At 38.3% G+C, this 15,270-nt stretch overlaps 1 protein-coding gene across 3 annotated transcripts in view; it reads left to right on the forward strand.

The window, feature by feature from the left end:
- Positions 1-1,571: 1,571 nt before the first annotated feature.
- The window catches only part of LOC103496693 (plant UBX domain-containing protein 7), a 28,083-nt gene continuing 14,384 nt past the window's right edge, over positions 1,572-15,270 (forward strand). The window contains exons 1-4 of one of the 3 annotated variants that reach the window (XM_008458658.3): positions 1,572-2,003; positions 2,163-2,450; positions 3,085-3,221; positions 3,313-3,423. In XM_008458658.3, the coding sequence (XP_008456880.1) occupies positions 2,349-2,450; positions 3,085-3,221; positions 3,313-3,423 (350 nt within the window). In that variant the 5' untranslated portion in view covers positions 1,572-2,003; positions 2,163-2,348. Of the gene's footprint in view, positions 2,037-2,162; positions 2,451-3,084; positions 3,222-3,312; positions 3,424-15,270 lie in introns of all 3 variants that reach the window. The other 2 variants (XM_008458659.3, XM_051091416.1) reach the window with 2 other exon arrangements.

The raw sequence follows: 15,270 nt of genomic DNA on the forward strand, positions 1-15,270 counted from the left end.
GAATTGAACAAGGGTCTGCAGAGATACTAATGGTTAGGAAGTTCAATGTCCAAGCGAAAGGGATAAGTAGAGGCTAATGTGATTTTTGTTATTTAAATCTGTAACGTGGTGTGATGATGTTTCTGAAAATAGAAAAATTTTATTGTATGCAATTGTATTCACCAAATGATTTTCCTGAAATGTCCCTCACTAAACATTAGGCATATGTTTTAAGTTTTCCTCCTCAAACAAGTGAGGCATTGAGGTCGTTAAAAAGAGGCAAGTTGCTAGGCGTTGAGGCGTGAAGCCAGGCGTTAAGATCTGAGCTAGGTGTTGAAGTTCTAGAGCTTAGTTTAGTTTTCTTTAAAGGGTCATCTGAATTTGTATCAAGTTGCGTAAAGTTAATAAAAGTTGTTAAGTTATATTCAAGCTTGATGTGTTGAGTTCTTATCGCATAACGTGTTCTCAATAAATAAAGTTTAAGTTGTAAGCTCGGATGTTCTAATGTTTCATTTAGAGGTGTTGAAGCTGTCCAAGTCGCAACCATGCTTTGGAACGCGAGAAGGATGCATTCTGGGTGGGGGCGTGACACAACATGCCTAAATTAGTAACGTACAAAAGACTAACTCTAACGACATCCAAGTCATTCTCAAATTCAAGTTGCTTGTACCGCTCTTCAAATTTCGTCAAATAAGCTTTATGGCCATTAAATTCTTAAATTATTTGTTCCGTAGTGATTTCGTAGCTAGAGGTGTATCCGCTAGTTCTTTCGGGGACCACCACAATTTAGTCACAAGCAAAAACTCTTTCTTTGAGAATTTTACATTGGCTCCATTGATGTCAAATCTCATCAATTCATCTCTAGAGCCTTCGACTTCCCTCAACAGAATGTGATGGACAAGATGACTATTGAAGACAATGTTTATATCTACAATTTGACCAAACACCATCTTCTTAAACATCTAAGTTGTCTTTTTGTCAACTTCTCTCACACAATCCGATTAGCAATTCCAATATGAGTTGTTAGGCAAGTAGCTTGTCTTCAACAATTTTGAATTCAACCATTACTTACTACATAAATTAAAAATGGAGAGTTAGGAAAATTTGGCTATAATTGAAAACAAAGAGAGTTAGGGCAAAAAAAAAAAAAGATTTTGTCTTCTTTTTTTCAAATCGTTTCCATTTATTGTTTCTCTTTCTTGTTTATATTTTTCGTCTCAAGTATCTATTTCTTATGTCAAAATACTATTCCTCCTTCAATGTTTTGTCCCTATTTCTAGTTTGTTCCGACCTGCTACTTCTCATTTATGTCATACTTCTTGTTTTTTAAGCGTCGGGATATAAGTCTAGTTTCTTTGTCGTTTTGTGTTTAGGTGGGTTTTATCTATGATTTCTCTTACAAAGGTCCAATACAAACCCTAATGTTGTAGTCTACATGCAATTGAAACAGGAAATGGAAATGAAAAATGGGAAACGAACAAAAATGTTACAATCGCCGAAAAGTTTGAAGTAATGATTGCTATATGAAACGAACAAAAGTCACCTACTCAATTGGCGAACAATGGAGAATGGAAGCTATAAATAATTTGGTTTCAAAAGTGAATTTGGAGAATCAAAAGAGAAAGAACTTTGGAACAAGTGAATTGTGATGAAAGAGAAACAAATGGTCGATTGTAGTACTTTTTAACTTAATATTTCCGAATGGTCAGAATCAAGTATAAGACAAGAACGAGGAACAAAGATGAGAATATAAACCTTGAAATATAAGCGAAATTTTTTTTGTAGCGGACTGGCCTTGGTGCGGATGAGAATATTTTGATAATTTTGCAGGCCAATGATGTCATCATAAGACCATTTGAATCGTGGTTAATTTTCATTTGGGTCTTCAATGGACAGTACAAAAACGCATAAAAAAGAAGGAAGCAACGAAAGAAAGAAGATACCAATGAAATAACCATGATTTCGGACATTGAAGCGGTAGGTCACCCCGACGGTCACAAGAATCTGGAGTGGTCAGTAAAAAGGTGAGTTGAGCACTCATAATTCTTACCATACAGGTGCTTCCATTTTCCATTTCATTTCCCCCCTTAATTTTCCTTTTTTCACTTGCCGTTTGGGTATCTACAATACCCTTCTCTTTTATATATTTGATTCACGATTAGATCTCACCGGCAATTTTACAGTCCCAAGAATTTTTCCAGCCACGGTATCGAATCGATTGGCTGACTTTTCCAAATCGAAGAAAAGCGAAGAAAAACCAAGAATCCCCACTGATTGCCCACCACAAGTTTTATTTTTTTTAAAAAATTTGGTTCTTTCTCATCAACACTTTTGCTTTTGTGCCGATCGTCGGGTTTCAAGCGAGGGAAATGGAAGGGGTGCTCTCAGCCACCGATAAACAGAGTATGGTCTCCTCCTTTCTTGAGATTGCTGTGGGCCAGACTGCTGAGACTGCTAGACAATTTTTGCAGGTTTTTCTCCCCTCCCCCACAAACCCTTTTACCTGTTCTTACCCTTACTTTATTTTTGTTGCATTATGTTACGTCTTGTGGCTAATAGGTTGTTTCTGATGCTTGATTCTTGTATATTCAATTTGACATTGAGGGGGTTTCGGAATCCGGCCCATTTCCTAAGTCGGTGTTGCGTTTACGGTTGTGGGACTGGAGGGGAAGATAGTTATTCTTCTATGTGCAATCTTTTGATATTAGTCGTTTATTTGTTTAGAATATTTTTCTGTACTGCATGATGCGTATGTGTCTATTACGGGAAAGCTATCTATCAAGTTCCACTATCCAGATTTTGGTTCTGGAACGATCTTGTTATGTACTCATATCCTACATTTTTATTTGTTAAACGAATCACCATATCTTTTTTTCCACCCTTTCTTTTAGGTTCTCGGACTAGTCCGTAGCTGATAGTTTTTAGTTAGCATACTAACATGAGAGGCTATATATTGGGCGGTTAATTGACTGAGAACAAGATGTTGAACGATTGTTGACGATCTTGTTCTTGTTCTTTTTCCTCTCTCTTAGGTTTGGGACTATTTTGGAGAAAACTTATAGTTATTTTCTTTTTTAGCATTAATATTGAATGTTGCATGGACAGGCAACTAGTTGGAAGCTTGAGGATGCTATTCAGCTGTTTTATGTCGGTAATGAAGCAGGAGTGGCTGGACCACCATCTGTTCCTTCTCCTCCACGTACAAATGAACAGATCAATTCTTCAACTGATCACACATCCAAGTATGTTTATAAGCCGTTTGGTTGTTTGTTTCTTCCACATTACTGGAGTTCAATTATTAGTTTCTTAACATTTGTTTAACAATTGCCTAAGTGTATCTGGAAAACATGCGGGACCTGGAACATTTGGACAATATGAGGATGAGGTCCGCCCTCCCTTACCTGTTATAAGGGAAGCTCTTTATGATGATGCAATGTTGTATGGGTATGCTTCTTTTCCATGGTTGCTTTATTTGTGACTCACTTTATTTCTTGTGTCTTTTAGGTGTATCTGTGATGATTTTGCTTTTATTACTCATTCTTCTCAGTAGATTATTTGTTTGCTAGTCTCAATTGCAAATGAATAAATTTTCATTGGGCTGTTGCCTCTTGTGCAGACTTTATTGATCGTTAGTTGTTCTTTCATCACATATGCATGTAGAGATTAAGTTCACCAGATGAAGCAAATTCCAAATTAGATTTTGATGTGAATTTGCTAAAAATCACTGAATTTTATGCTTAATATTTCATAAATGTAATGTGATGTCTGCTATAGGACTATGTGAATATATGTTTCTCTTGTTCTTGCATATCATTGATTTTTAACTTCCTATTAATTAGTTAGGTCTGTGATTTTTTTATTGAGGCAGTTTACTGATTGAACTGAATACAGAAGCATAACTAGCTTGAATGGGTTGCCTCAAAGAGGTTTTTTACATTTGTATTCTTTTTTAACGATAAATGATTGAAAGATATTCCATTATCAACAAAAAGGAGAATACCTTCAAACGGCTTAGGGATGAGGAGCCCCTAAGCCAAAAAAGAGGAAACAAACAAAGGCCTGCAGGCTGCAATCTTTTTGAGGGCTGATCAATAAAAGAGACATAAAAAAGAATTGTGAAGTGCACTCCTTGTTGATGTCATAAGCGGCCACCAAAATTTTGTAAATGAATCATACTTATTTGAGAAAATTATAGAATTTATTTCTTTTGGAATCTAAAGTTGAGCTCTGACAGCATTTGAAAGAAAACCTTTGCATCTTGCTTTTGAAGCACCAGCTGAAGGACAATTTAACAAGGCAATCTTCTATATTCTTGGGAGGAATCCGTGCAATATCTAAACAATGGAGGATGATTTTTTTTTCTAAAGGAAACAAGCCTCTTCATTCAAATAATGAAATGAGGCTATTTCTCAAAGTACACACTGTAAATGCAAAGAACAATAGGACTTTAGGATCAGGAAGCACTCAAGCATCATAACTATGTTGATACTCCTTAATGTTCTCATCATATCCAAACATACAATCCCAAGATAAAGTGAAACCCAAGCTCCAAGTACAAATTTCCCGTATACAATTGGGACAAAACACAAAGTGCAAGGAAAGCAGACTATATCTAAACAAGTACCAGTACAAATGGAACAAAATAAGATCAACTAGACAACAATAGCTAAAAAGCTGGAACTATGAACACGCTCCAATTTAAGCTTTTAGGCCTTGGATGGAGAAATCTGCAAATGAGCCTCTATTAGCAAACGACAATGCAGACACATAACAAGTATTTGGGGGATAAAATCAAGTTAGAAATTATCTTTTGCATTTTGTTCTTGGCATTTACCCTCCCATGGTCCTTGAACCATACCAAAATTTTTACTTTCTCAGGACTGTTTGCTTCCCACATCTGTTTAATAAATGTGCAGGAAAGATAGCCCTAAATGGAGGTGCTTGGTGGCCAAAAATTTCTAAAAGGTCTCCAGAGGAGTCTAAATTCCAAACAATGGAGTTTGTACTTTGTAGAATGGTTTGGGTGAATATCATCAATGATGATCCTTGTGAGAGGTTAACCATTCATCCAATTATCTTTCCAAAAGACTCCTAAATGCAAATCTTAGGCATTATTTGATTCAGACCATCATTCTTTAATAACATAAGATCTGTAGTTTGTTACAGTAAAGAGGGAGGGGAACATCAACATAGGAGCTGGATGACCTGCCTATCTACCCTAAATCCTTTTTTCCTCCATTGGCACGATTAAAACTTATGTTTTTCTTTAAGAAGTCTTTGGTCTTGCTGATTTCTTTCAGAGGTTGCATTGGCCACTTTACATCTTTGATCATTTAGGGGGGCTAATTGCTCTCTGTTTGCCAATATCTGATGTAAATAAAAACGTAATAAACTGGACTTCAGAGACAAAAATGTTCATAATAACTTTAACCTTAGTTTATTTGAAAAGAATTCTAATGTTGATTTTAAATGAGATTATTCTATTTTATTTTTGTTACAAAACATAGGTTTTGTTAACAACAGGGGAGAGATGAGATATCCGCCCACACCCAGAGGTTACAAAAAAGAAGTCTAATGGGTGTAGATATTGATTAGGCTATGGTTACAAAACAAAATTGAAGTACAGGACCAAGTAGAAGTGAAAAAGTAACTAATTTTCAAAAGCTGTCCTGTTACTGTGTCTTGATCACAAAAATTCTATTGTTTCTTTCAAACCATTGCCTCCAAAGAAGGAGAAAAACACTATCACTACACATTGTTCATATTTAACAATCTTTCTCTACCAACAACCAAGAGGAAAGAGAAGAAAAGGTTCATTGAAGAGTAGGATATTGAAGAATCGTAGATTTTATGGTAAGTATTCAATATCTTGAAAGAGAATCCACAAGAAAAGTTTGATTTTCTTTGGGCACGATGCTTTCCACAGAAGGTCAGAATGTAGCTTGTCCAAAGCTTCTTGGTTCACAATGAGTCTGGAAGGAAAGGACCTATCAGAAAAGGAGCCATCATTTTCCAACATCTACAATTTCAAATCATCCCTGTTGTTCGGTCTAAACACTTGAAGTTGTCCAAGAGAGCTTCCCATTTGTCAAACTTTGCCTGAAAAGGATTTTTTCTAAACTCTAAATCCCACAGGCAAAGAGAATCAGACTATGGCTGACAGTTGAGGCCCTTTTTTTACGCCAACCATAATTTTTGAACAGTCTTGGAAATTGCACATAGTGAATCACTAAGTCGTTTGGTCTTCCGAAAATGGTTTTACCCACAAAAATGTGTTATCCTGTGCCACTCCTCAAGAAGGAGAATATTTTCATTATTTGTAACCACATGCCTTTTAGTGATTTAAAACCTTCTGTTGAAGGTCGTCATTGATTCTCATTCAACTTTCATTTCTATTTTGAGAAAATTATTTGTCTCCACCATTTTTTTTAAGGAATCTCCAGCTCCATTTGACTAAGAGAATGATTTTTATGGTAAGATTACCAATATCGAAACTTCCCATATCTATCCATTGACAGCACCAAACTCCTTATTCTCTTTCAAAAAGAAGTCTCTAATCAATTTCTTCAATGAGTTAAGATTAGAACCTAAATGGGGCAAGAAAAACATTAATAAGTAGTAGAATGGTTATGCTCATAAGGACTGATTTAGCAATATGGTGAGCCGTATAAGATTGAATATCCACCTTGGTAGCTTCAGCCTATAAACAAATACAAACCACCTTTATAACCAACTATTGAAAGCAATAAACACGAAACCGGCTTACGTGGAAACCCGAGAACCGGGAGAAAAACCACGATGTTTTTAGTTTTATTATTTTCTGATATGAATACAATAGGTACAAAGGGAGAGAATAAATAGAGTACTATAGGAGTAAGAAAGGAAAATATCTAGGAAATATTTAGGAAATGAAATCTTATATATTATTCTTTCCAAAATTAATTCTAATAATTCTAACACTCCCCCTCAAGTTGGGACGTAAATATCAATGAGGCCCAACTTGCTAACACAAAAGTCGAAGTTTGGTTTGAGAAGCCCCTTGGTGAGAACATCAGCAACCTGTCGGCTCGAAGGGATGTACGGAATGCATATGCTCCCACTGTCAAGTCTTTCTTTGATGAAATGCCGATCAATCTCAACATGTTTAGTTCTATCATGTTGAACTTGGTTGTTAGTAATACTAATAGCAGCTTTATTATAACAAAAGAGCTTTAATGGAGTCTTACATTCTTGATGTAGATAAGACAGGACTTTCTGGAGCCAAATTTCCTCACATATTCCCAAACTCATAACTCTATATTCGGCCTCAGCACTGCTTCTGGCCACAACACTTTGCTTCTTACTCCTCCAAGTTACAAGATTGCCCTAAACAAAGGTACAATAATCGGAGGTAGACTTTCAGTCAGCAACAGATCCTGCCCAATCCGAGTCAGTATATGCCTCAACGGTCATTTTGTCTGTCTTTCTAAACATCAACCCTTTACCAGGTGTCGTTTTTAAGTATCTCAGAATTCTTTTGACAGCTTCTATGTGTTCCTCGTAGGGAGCCTGCATAAACTGGCTAACAGCACTAACAGCAAAAGAAATATCAGGACGAATATGAGATAAGTAAATCAATTTACCCACAAGGCGCTGATATTGTTCTTTATCAACTGGAACTTGATCATCAGAGTTTTCTAGTTTACAGTTAAATTCAATAGGAGTGTCCGCGGGATGACATCCCAACACACCTATCTCGATTAGCAGATCAAGGGTGTCTTTTCTCTGAGACACGGAGATGCCTTCTTTAGATTTTGCCACCTTCATTCCAAGGAAATATTTCAGATTTCCCAAATTTTGATTTCAAATTTATTACCCTTTCTCTGCTTAAGTTGACTGATTTCTGCCTGATCATCTCCAGACAAAACGATGTCATCCACATAAACTATTAGAACTGCAATCTTCCCTGTCTCGGGAACTTTTGTAAATAAAGTGTGATAAGAGTGTCCCTGACTGTATCCTTGGGACTTGACAAAAGTAGTGAATCTGTCAAACCATGCTCTAGGTGAATGTTTTAGACCATATAAGGATTTCTGGAGTTTACAAACCTATTGACCAAACTGGGCTTCAAAACCAAGCGGAGGGCTCATGTAGACCTCCTCTACTAGATCTCCATTCAAAAAAGCATTTTTAACATCCAGCTGATATAGAGGTCAATCTTTGTTTACAGCAACAGAAAGAAGGACTTTAACCGTATTCAACTTAGCAACAGGAGAAAAAGTTTCTGAATAATCAACACCATAGGTCTGAGAAAATCCTTTTGCAACTAACCTTGCCTTGTGTCTGTCAAGAGTTCCATCTGCTTTGTATTTGAGAGTTAATACCCATTTGCATCCCACAGGCTTGTGTCCCTTGGGTAGGGCACAGATCTCCTAAGTGTTATTCCTTTCAAGAGCTTTCATCTCTTCCATGACAGCATTCTTCCATTCAGGGCACTCTAAAGCAATATAAATATTTTTCGGTATTGTGGTAGAGTCAAGGCTGGCAGTAAAAGCTCTGAACTGTGGTGATAGATTCTTGTATGACACATAATTAGATATTGAGTGCTTTATACAAGACCTAGTACCTTTTCTCAGTGCAATAGGAAGATCAAGAGAAGGATCATACTCATCATGTTTCCTTGTATGGCTCTGTTCAGCTTCATCATTACTGGTTTCTATTCTAACCTCAGTCTCATCACCACGGTTCTTTTTTTCCATATTTTCAAGAACAGCAGCATCAGACCTGTTGTTCTCACTCATCGTATTATTAATACAAGGTTCTGTAGGGTTTTCCATACCTTGGTCTCGAGGAGGTTCGAAGTCTTGGACTGAAGTCGGCGGTTGACTAGTAGAGGACCCGACTTCCTTTCTGAGATTCCTCCTGTAGTATGTTTTCCAAGGAACTTGGTTTGTAGGTAGGCTTATAGGGTGAGGATCAATGTCAGACACGGTACTAGGAGTAGGTTCGATAAATTCAAAGGTGCTGTTAGACTCTTTACTTACACTCTCCCTCTGAAGATGGCTAATGGGAAAATAGGGTTGGTCCTCACAGAAAGTAACATCCATGGTGACAAAGTATTTTCTGGACGGCGGGTGAAAACATTTATAACCACGCTGGTAAGGGGATACCCAACAAACACACAAGCCTGAGCCCGAGGGGTAAATTTGGTCTGATTAGGGCCAAAACTATGGACATAAGCGATACACCCAAACACACAAAGAGGAACCTCTGAAACGAGATGAGTAGAGGGGTAGGACTCCTTAAGGCATTCGAAGGGAGTTTGAAGGTGGAGGATACGAGAAGACATTCTATTGATTAAATGAGTTGCTGTAAGAATAGCATATCCCCACAGGTATGAAGGAAGGGAAGTGGAAAGCATAAGGGAACGGACTACTTCCAGAAGGTGACGATTTTTTCGCTCGACCACTCCATTTTGTTGAGGAGTGTAGGCGCACGAGTTTTGGTGAACAATCCCCTTAGAGGTTAGAAATTCACTAAGGTTATGATTTTGGAACTCTCGACCGTTATCACTCCGAAGAATAACAATTTTTTTATGGAATTGTGTTTCAATGGTGTGATAAAAGTTTTGGAAAATAGCAGAAACCTCAGATTTATCGGTGATAAGGTAGATCCAGGTAAGACGGGTATGATCATCAATGAATGTTACAAACCACCTTTTCCCAGATGTGGTGGTGACCTTGGAGGGACCCCAAACGTCATTATGGATAAGAGTAAACGGTTGTGTGGTTTATATGGTTGTGAGGGAAAAGAAACACGATGTTGTTTTGTCCGAATGCACACATCACAAGATAACGAGGAGACGTCTACTTTAAGAAAGAGATGGGGAAACAAATATTTCATATGTGTAAAGTTCAGGTGACGTAACCGAAAATGCCACAACATAAAGTCATGTTCAGAGGTGCTAAGATAGGAAGATAGTAAACTAGTTGTAGAGATACTACTACCGGAGGTATCATCATTAAGGATGTAAAGTCCCCTGCTATGCCGAGTAGTCCCAATCGTCCTCCCCGACTTCAAGCCCTGAAAGCAAACAGACTCAGGTAAGAAAGTAGCTTTACAGTGCAGCTCACGGGTGATCTTACTGATAGATAACAAATTGTAAGAAAGCTTAGGCACATGCAAAACATTCTGGAGGGAGAAACCGTCATAGAGGACTATTTGTCCTTTCCCAGCAATTGGGGCTGAAGAGCCATCGGCTATCCAAATTTTCTCATTACCGGCACAGGAGGTATAAGTGATAAAGTGCTCCGAGAAACCTGTCAAGTGATCTGTGGCCCCCGAGTCCAAAATCCAAAGATTCGTCCCATCAACACTAATAAGGCCAAGGGATTGAGACATACCTGATTGAGCAATGACGCTTAGAGTAGGAGAGCTGGTATGACTAGCAGTAGGGCCAATAGGCTGAGAGGTGCTGGCAGTCTCCCTAACATCAGTACGCCTTAAGTTCTGTTGCTCGTTGGAGGAGCGTTTGTTACCTCTTGGGGGCCGACCGTGGAGTTTCCAACACTGATCCTTGGTATGCCGTTGTTTCTTGCAGTACTCACAGACGATAATTGGTTTCCCATTATCATGGGTCAAGGATTGAGCACTAAAGGCAACAGAGTTAGTTATATAATTTGAAGGCACGTTAGGAAGCGAAATTACCGGGTTCTTGGAATACATCGGTAGATCGGTCTGTGCCAAGGATGTACTAACTTCAAAAACAGCTCTCCTATAGGTTTGATTAATCCAGAGACCACGAACATATGGCTGTCCATAATCGGAGGTTGCCGATGACTCGCCCGCTTCAATCCCGGATCAGTTATGGTGTTGGTCAGCCCCGTTCCTATAGAAAAAAGGTTGCTGTAAAGGGTCGACGGACAGATTTGTACTGCTGTACAGATTTGATAGTTTTGAAGGTTGCTGTCCGGCGGCGATGGGCGGCGGGTGCTGCGGTGGATGACTGGAAGGGTGAGACGGTTGGACAGGCGATGACGCGTAGAAGCGGATGGGATGGGCGGTTAGATTCACGGACGGCGGCACGTGGACCCACGCGCCCGACAAAGGTGGCGTGTGAAATGGTTTTTGGTCGGGTGCGCGGACGACGGCGAGGGTTGGCCCATTGGATGGATCGGTGGCGTCTGAATCCGTTGGAGTAGTTTTTCCATGGCGGTGGCGGCGGCGGTTTTGGTCTGGGTGATTCCTAAAATTTTTTCTAGGGTTTCGTTGTTGCTTCGCTCGGATACCGTATTGAAAACAATAAACACGAAACCGGCTTACGTGGAAACCCGAGAACCGGAAGAAAAACCACGATGTTTTTAGTTTTATTATTTTATGATATGAATACAATAGGTACAAAGGGAGAGAATAAATAGATTACAATAGGAATAAGAAAGGAAAATATCTAGAAAATATTTTGGAAATAAAATCTTATATATTATTCTTTCCAAAAAAATAATTCTAATAATTCTAATAGCCATAATAATTTAAACAGGTTTTTAATTTAATCTAGAATAACGCTGTGCACGTGGTGCACTGGTAAACGGAAAATCAACTGCTGGGCCCTTAATGATGAGCTGGGCCCGGCTGCAACAGTGGTCTCTTTTTCAGCCAAAATAACACGTTCCTTACTTTTTGGCTGGAGACCGCCTAATCACATTTTCTGATGGCCTTTCAAAGGATTAAGGCAGAAAGGGAATTGTCAACCTCAGCCTCACTTAAAAATCAGCTTCTTTTTACATAAATGGCTATTAAGAGGCCTCTTCTCTTCCTCCAAAATTGACTTACCTTGAGTATGAATGGTAAGATATTTTAGAGGGAATCACCCAGCTTCCACTTTTTTTTTTTTAATGTATAACTTAGTGAAGTACACAAACTCATTCATTAATCATATCAAATCGTCATTCTAACACTTTCTTTTGAGTCATTTTGAATTTCCTTGATTGTTTTTTTTTTGGTAATTTGTTATAGGATTAGCATAGTTGTGAAAGAACCTTGAATTTTCTTCTCTCCACTCTCCATTTAAGCTTATAAAGCTCTTTTTCTATATACATGGTCAAAAATCACGTTCATGCAATTGTGCCCCCCTATACATGGGTCAAAGAGTCCAAGGTTTTACTTCAGTTGCATCTAACAATCTGATGGCTTATGAGAATTTCCTCTATTTGTCTGCCAGTAAAGCCAAATTTCTCCTTTTCCCAGCTTTGAAAACCAGTTTCATTCTCTGCAGCTTCTGCACAAATACAAAACCTGACCAGCCTTGGATATTTTTCTTCATTTTCAGTCAAAGAAATACATGAATCTTTTCTACTCAACCTCTTGTTTTCATAATGGAAAGGTGTTGGACAACTATTTTTTTTCCGTATCTAATGCTGTTAGAAAGTAAGTCATTCTATGAAGAATTGAGGCCATTGATGATGTAAATTTCTCCATGCACTTGCTACTAACCAGAAAATGATCACAAAGAGAGAGGATGGGTCTCTCTTCTATTTGTTCAGTTGAAAAACCCATTAAACAAAGGAATATCAATAAGCTTCCTATACAACTTTTCCATGCTTTTAGTGATTTTATTAGCACCATAAGCCAGGCACCAACTCACGAATACTGTAGATTTCTTCCCTAAAGCCTAAAAGAGATCGGCCATTAAAAGATTTTTTGAAGTCACAAAATACGTGTTGGCACTTATTTAAGAATTTAAGATTCAAAGAAAGAAGTTTTTGGCTTGTGCTTCATTGAGTCTCTATGGAGTTCTAATGTTTTAGGTTGGGACTTTGCCATCAACATGGAAAGTGATGATTGTAGAGGAAAACCAATCGTTTAATGAGGTTTATTGGGGTAAAAGCAATTTTGGCTGATTTATGGTTTGAAAGGAATCAAAGGATATTTCATGACTATGTAAGAGACCTAGTTAGAAATATATGAGGTTATTAGTAGAATATTAGTAGGATGAATGGAAGGGGCACATTAGTAATTTGATAGTAAGTTGGCTAGGGCTTTTTTAGGTATCAATAGAGGGTTTGGTTTTAGAGCACAGAGAATAATTTTGTACTGAATTTCCTTGAGGGGGAATTTAGGGAGAGTCTAGCCCTTGCGAAAGGCTAGAGGTTACTTGTTCCTGTGAGATTGTAGCTTACATTTCAATATTTTTCCATATTTGATTGTTCTTGAGTTGTGTGTTCTTGAGTATCTCTTGTTAGGTTGGGATCCTAAAATCCCTTGGTTGGTTGGATTGTTATGAAATCGCTCGTAGAAATGCTTCATCTTGGTGCATCCTTCTAAGGAGTTCGACCGTTACAGCATTCCTGAAGTTCAATGTGATTTGGAGAGCTTCCCCCCGATGCCTTGGATTCACCTTTTATTGTCGGCAGTGAGGAGTCTTTGGATTTCCTTAACGGTTTTGATCACAAGTGTAATGCATAAAATGAAGGGGCAGACCTCACTGCATTATTTGATGAAGCTGTCACCCATCCTCTCAAAATACCCTTGGAATTGCCCAAGGATCTCCTGTTCTCTTAGTCAATGATTGTGGCATCATCTTGGTTTAAAGAGACAGTTGACCAGAGGGTTCTTGACTGATAAACAGGCTGCATATGGGTGGATGTTTCAATTAAGCGAATGGGCACATTTTTCATCTTAGGATGTTGGTCTAAACTCTGGTTTGAGTGCATCTCATACGGTTGTGCATGATCAGCAGAAAAAAGGCTAGTGGAAGAGATAATCGGCGGAAAGATTGTTTTGTCCACGAGGGCCATCTTATGAATAAAGGGGTGAAGGAACTCTTGCATAACATTTTTGAAAAGCAAGGAAAGCAAATGGATTCAGTGGAATCTGCAAAAGATATTCCACGTTCCTTGTATCTTTCAAGGATCAAATCAATATGATTGAGGTGAAGCACCCTTTGGATTATTTCAAGACATTTAATGATTTCTTTATAAGAGAGTTGGAGCCTGCTGTTAGACCAATTGCACATGTGGAATGTGGTGATGTTGCAGTATGTGCTGCTGTTTGCTGACTAATGGCATTTAAGTCATTTGATGACAGCCCAAGGGGCGGAATTTTTCAGTTCGAGGTCCTTTAGGGCAAAATAAGTGTGAGTGCTTTTAAAGATGGGTCGTTGCTGATATTTCAATTGGCACCACAAGATTTTCATCGCTTTCATTTTCCAGTCTCTGGTTTCATTGAACAAATCGTAGAGATACCTGGATGCCCTGTTTTGATTGAACAAATTGTAGAGATACCTGGATGCCCTGTATACTGTTAATCCAATTGCGTCAATAGCAAGTATTGCAATGTCTTCACAGAGAACATGTGTTCAGTAGCTATAATTTCAACGTCCGATTTTGGCAAGGTTGCTTTTGTTGCAAATGGAAATACCTTGGTTGGCAGCTTAACCCTTCAAAAAAGAGAAAAAGAAAAAAAAAAAAAAGAAAGAAGGGTAGGGAGATAATGTAAAGAAAGGAGAAGAGTTTTGGGTATTTCTCTTTCGGTGGAAGTTCTGTAATTTGTCTTTGAAAAGAACGCAACGCAGCAGCTTGGTTCTCTCTAGACGATCAGTTCGTGAATTACTCCGCTCAAGACCTTTGTCTCAACTGGGCAGTCTTTATCTCTCAACCAACCCCCTAGGCCTTGTTTTGTTTTGGTTACTTTGTTTTGCATTTTGACAGCTTCGTTTTCCCCCTCTCTGGCCGGCCTTCTTGGGAGCATAGCTTATAGTTCCTTTTGGTCTAGTTTACACAATAGCAGCTTTTGCTTTTGTCTATAGGCTCAGCCTTTGCACCGCTGTGTTTGCCCCATTTCCCTTTCTTTATTTTCTTTTTTTCTCTGTCTCAGCTCTCTGTATTAGGCTGGACTATTTCTCCATTGTATTTTTGCATATTTTATTTTCTAGCTTTAATTGGGATATGTTGTTTTGGTGCTAAGGAGGAGGTATCAATCTAGTTGAGATGTCCAGATACACCTTATGATCCCCCTCACTTATTGCTTTCTAGGCTTCTTTATTACACTCATTGTGTAACTCTCTTGTACTTTGAGTTGTTATTATTAACAAATTAGTTTGTCTCCGTTTCAAAAAAAAAAAAAAAAACGTGATTTGGAGAGCTTTGATGTTTTCACCTTTCCTGTGGGCATGGAGCCAATTGGCTCTTTTGTTCACTTGCTTTTGTTGATTAGCTGTTAGGATACCAACTGGTTCCTTAACCTCTATTAATATTTCAACCAAAATACGGTTAAAAAACACAATAACTTCAACATAACAACCAGGAAACACAATTA

Source organism: Cucumis melo, chromosome 10 (assembly GCF_025177605.1).
Source record: "Cucumis melo cultivar AY chromosome 10, USDA_Cmelo_AY_1.0, whole genome shotgun sequence".
Classification (NCBI taxonomy): Eukaryota; Viridiplantae; Streptophyta; class Magnoliopsida; order Cucurbitales; family Cucurbitaceae; genus Cucumis; species Cucumis melo.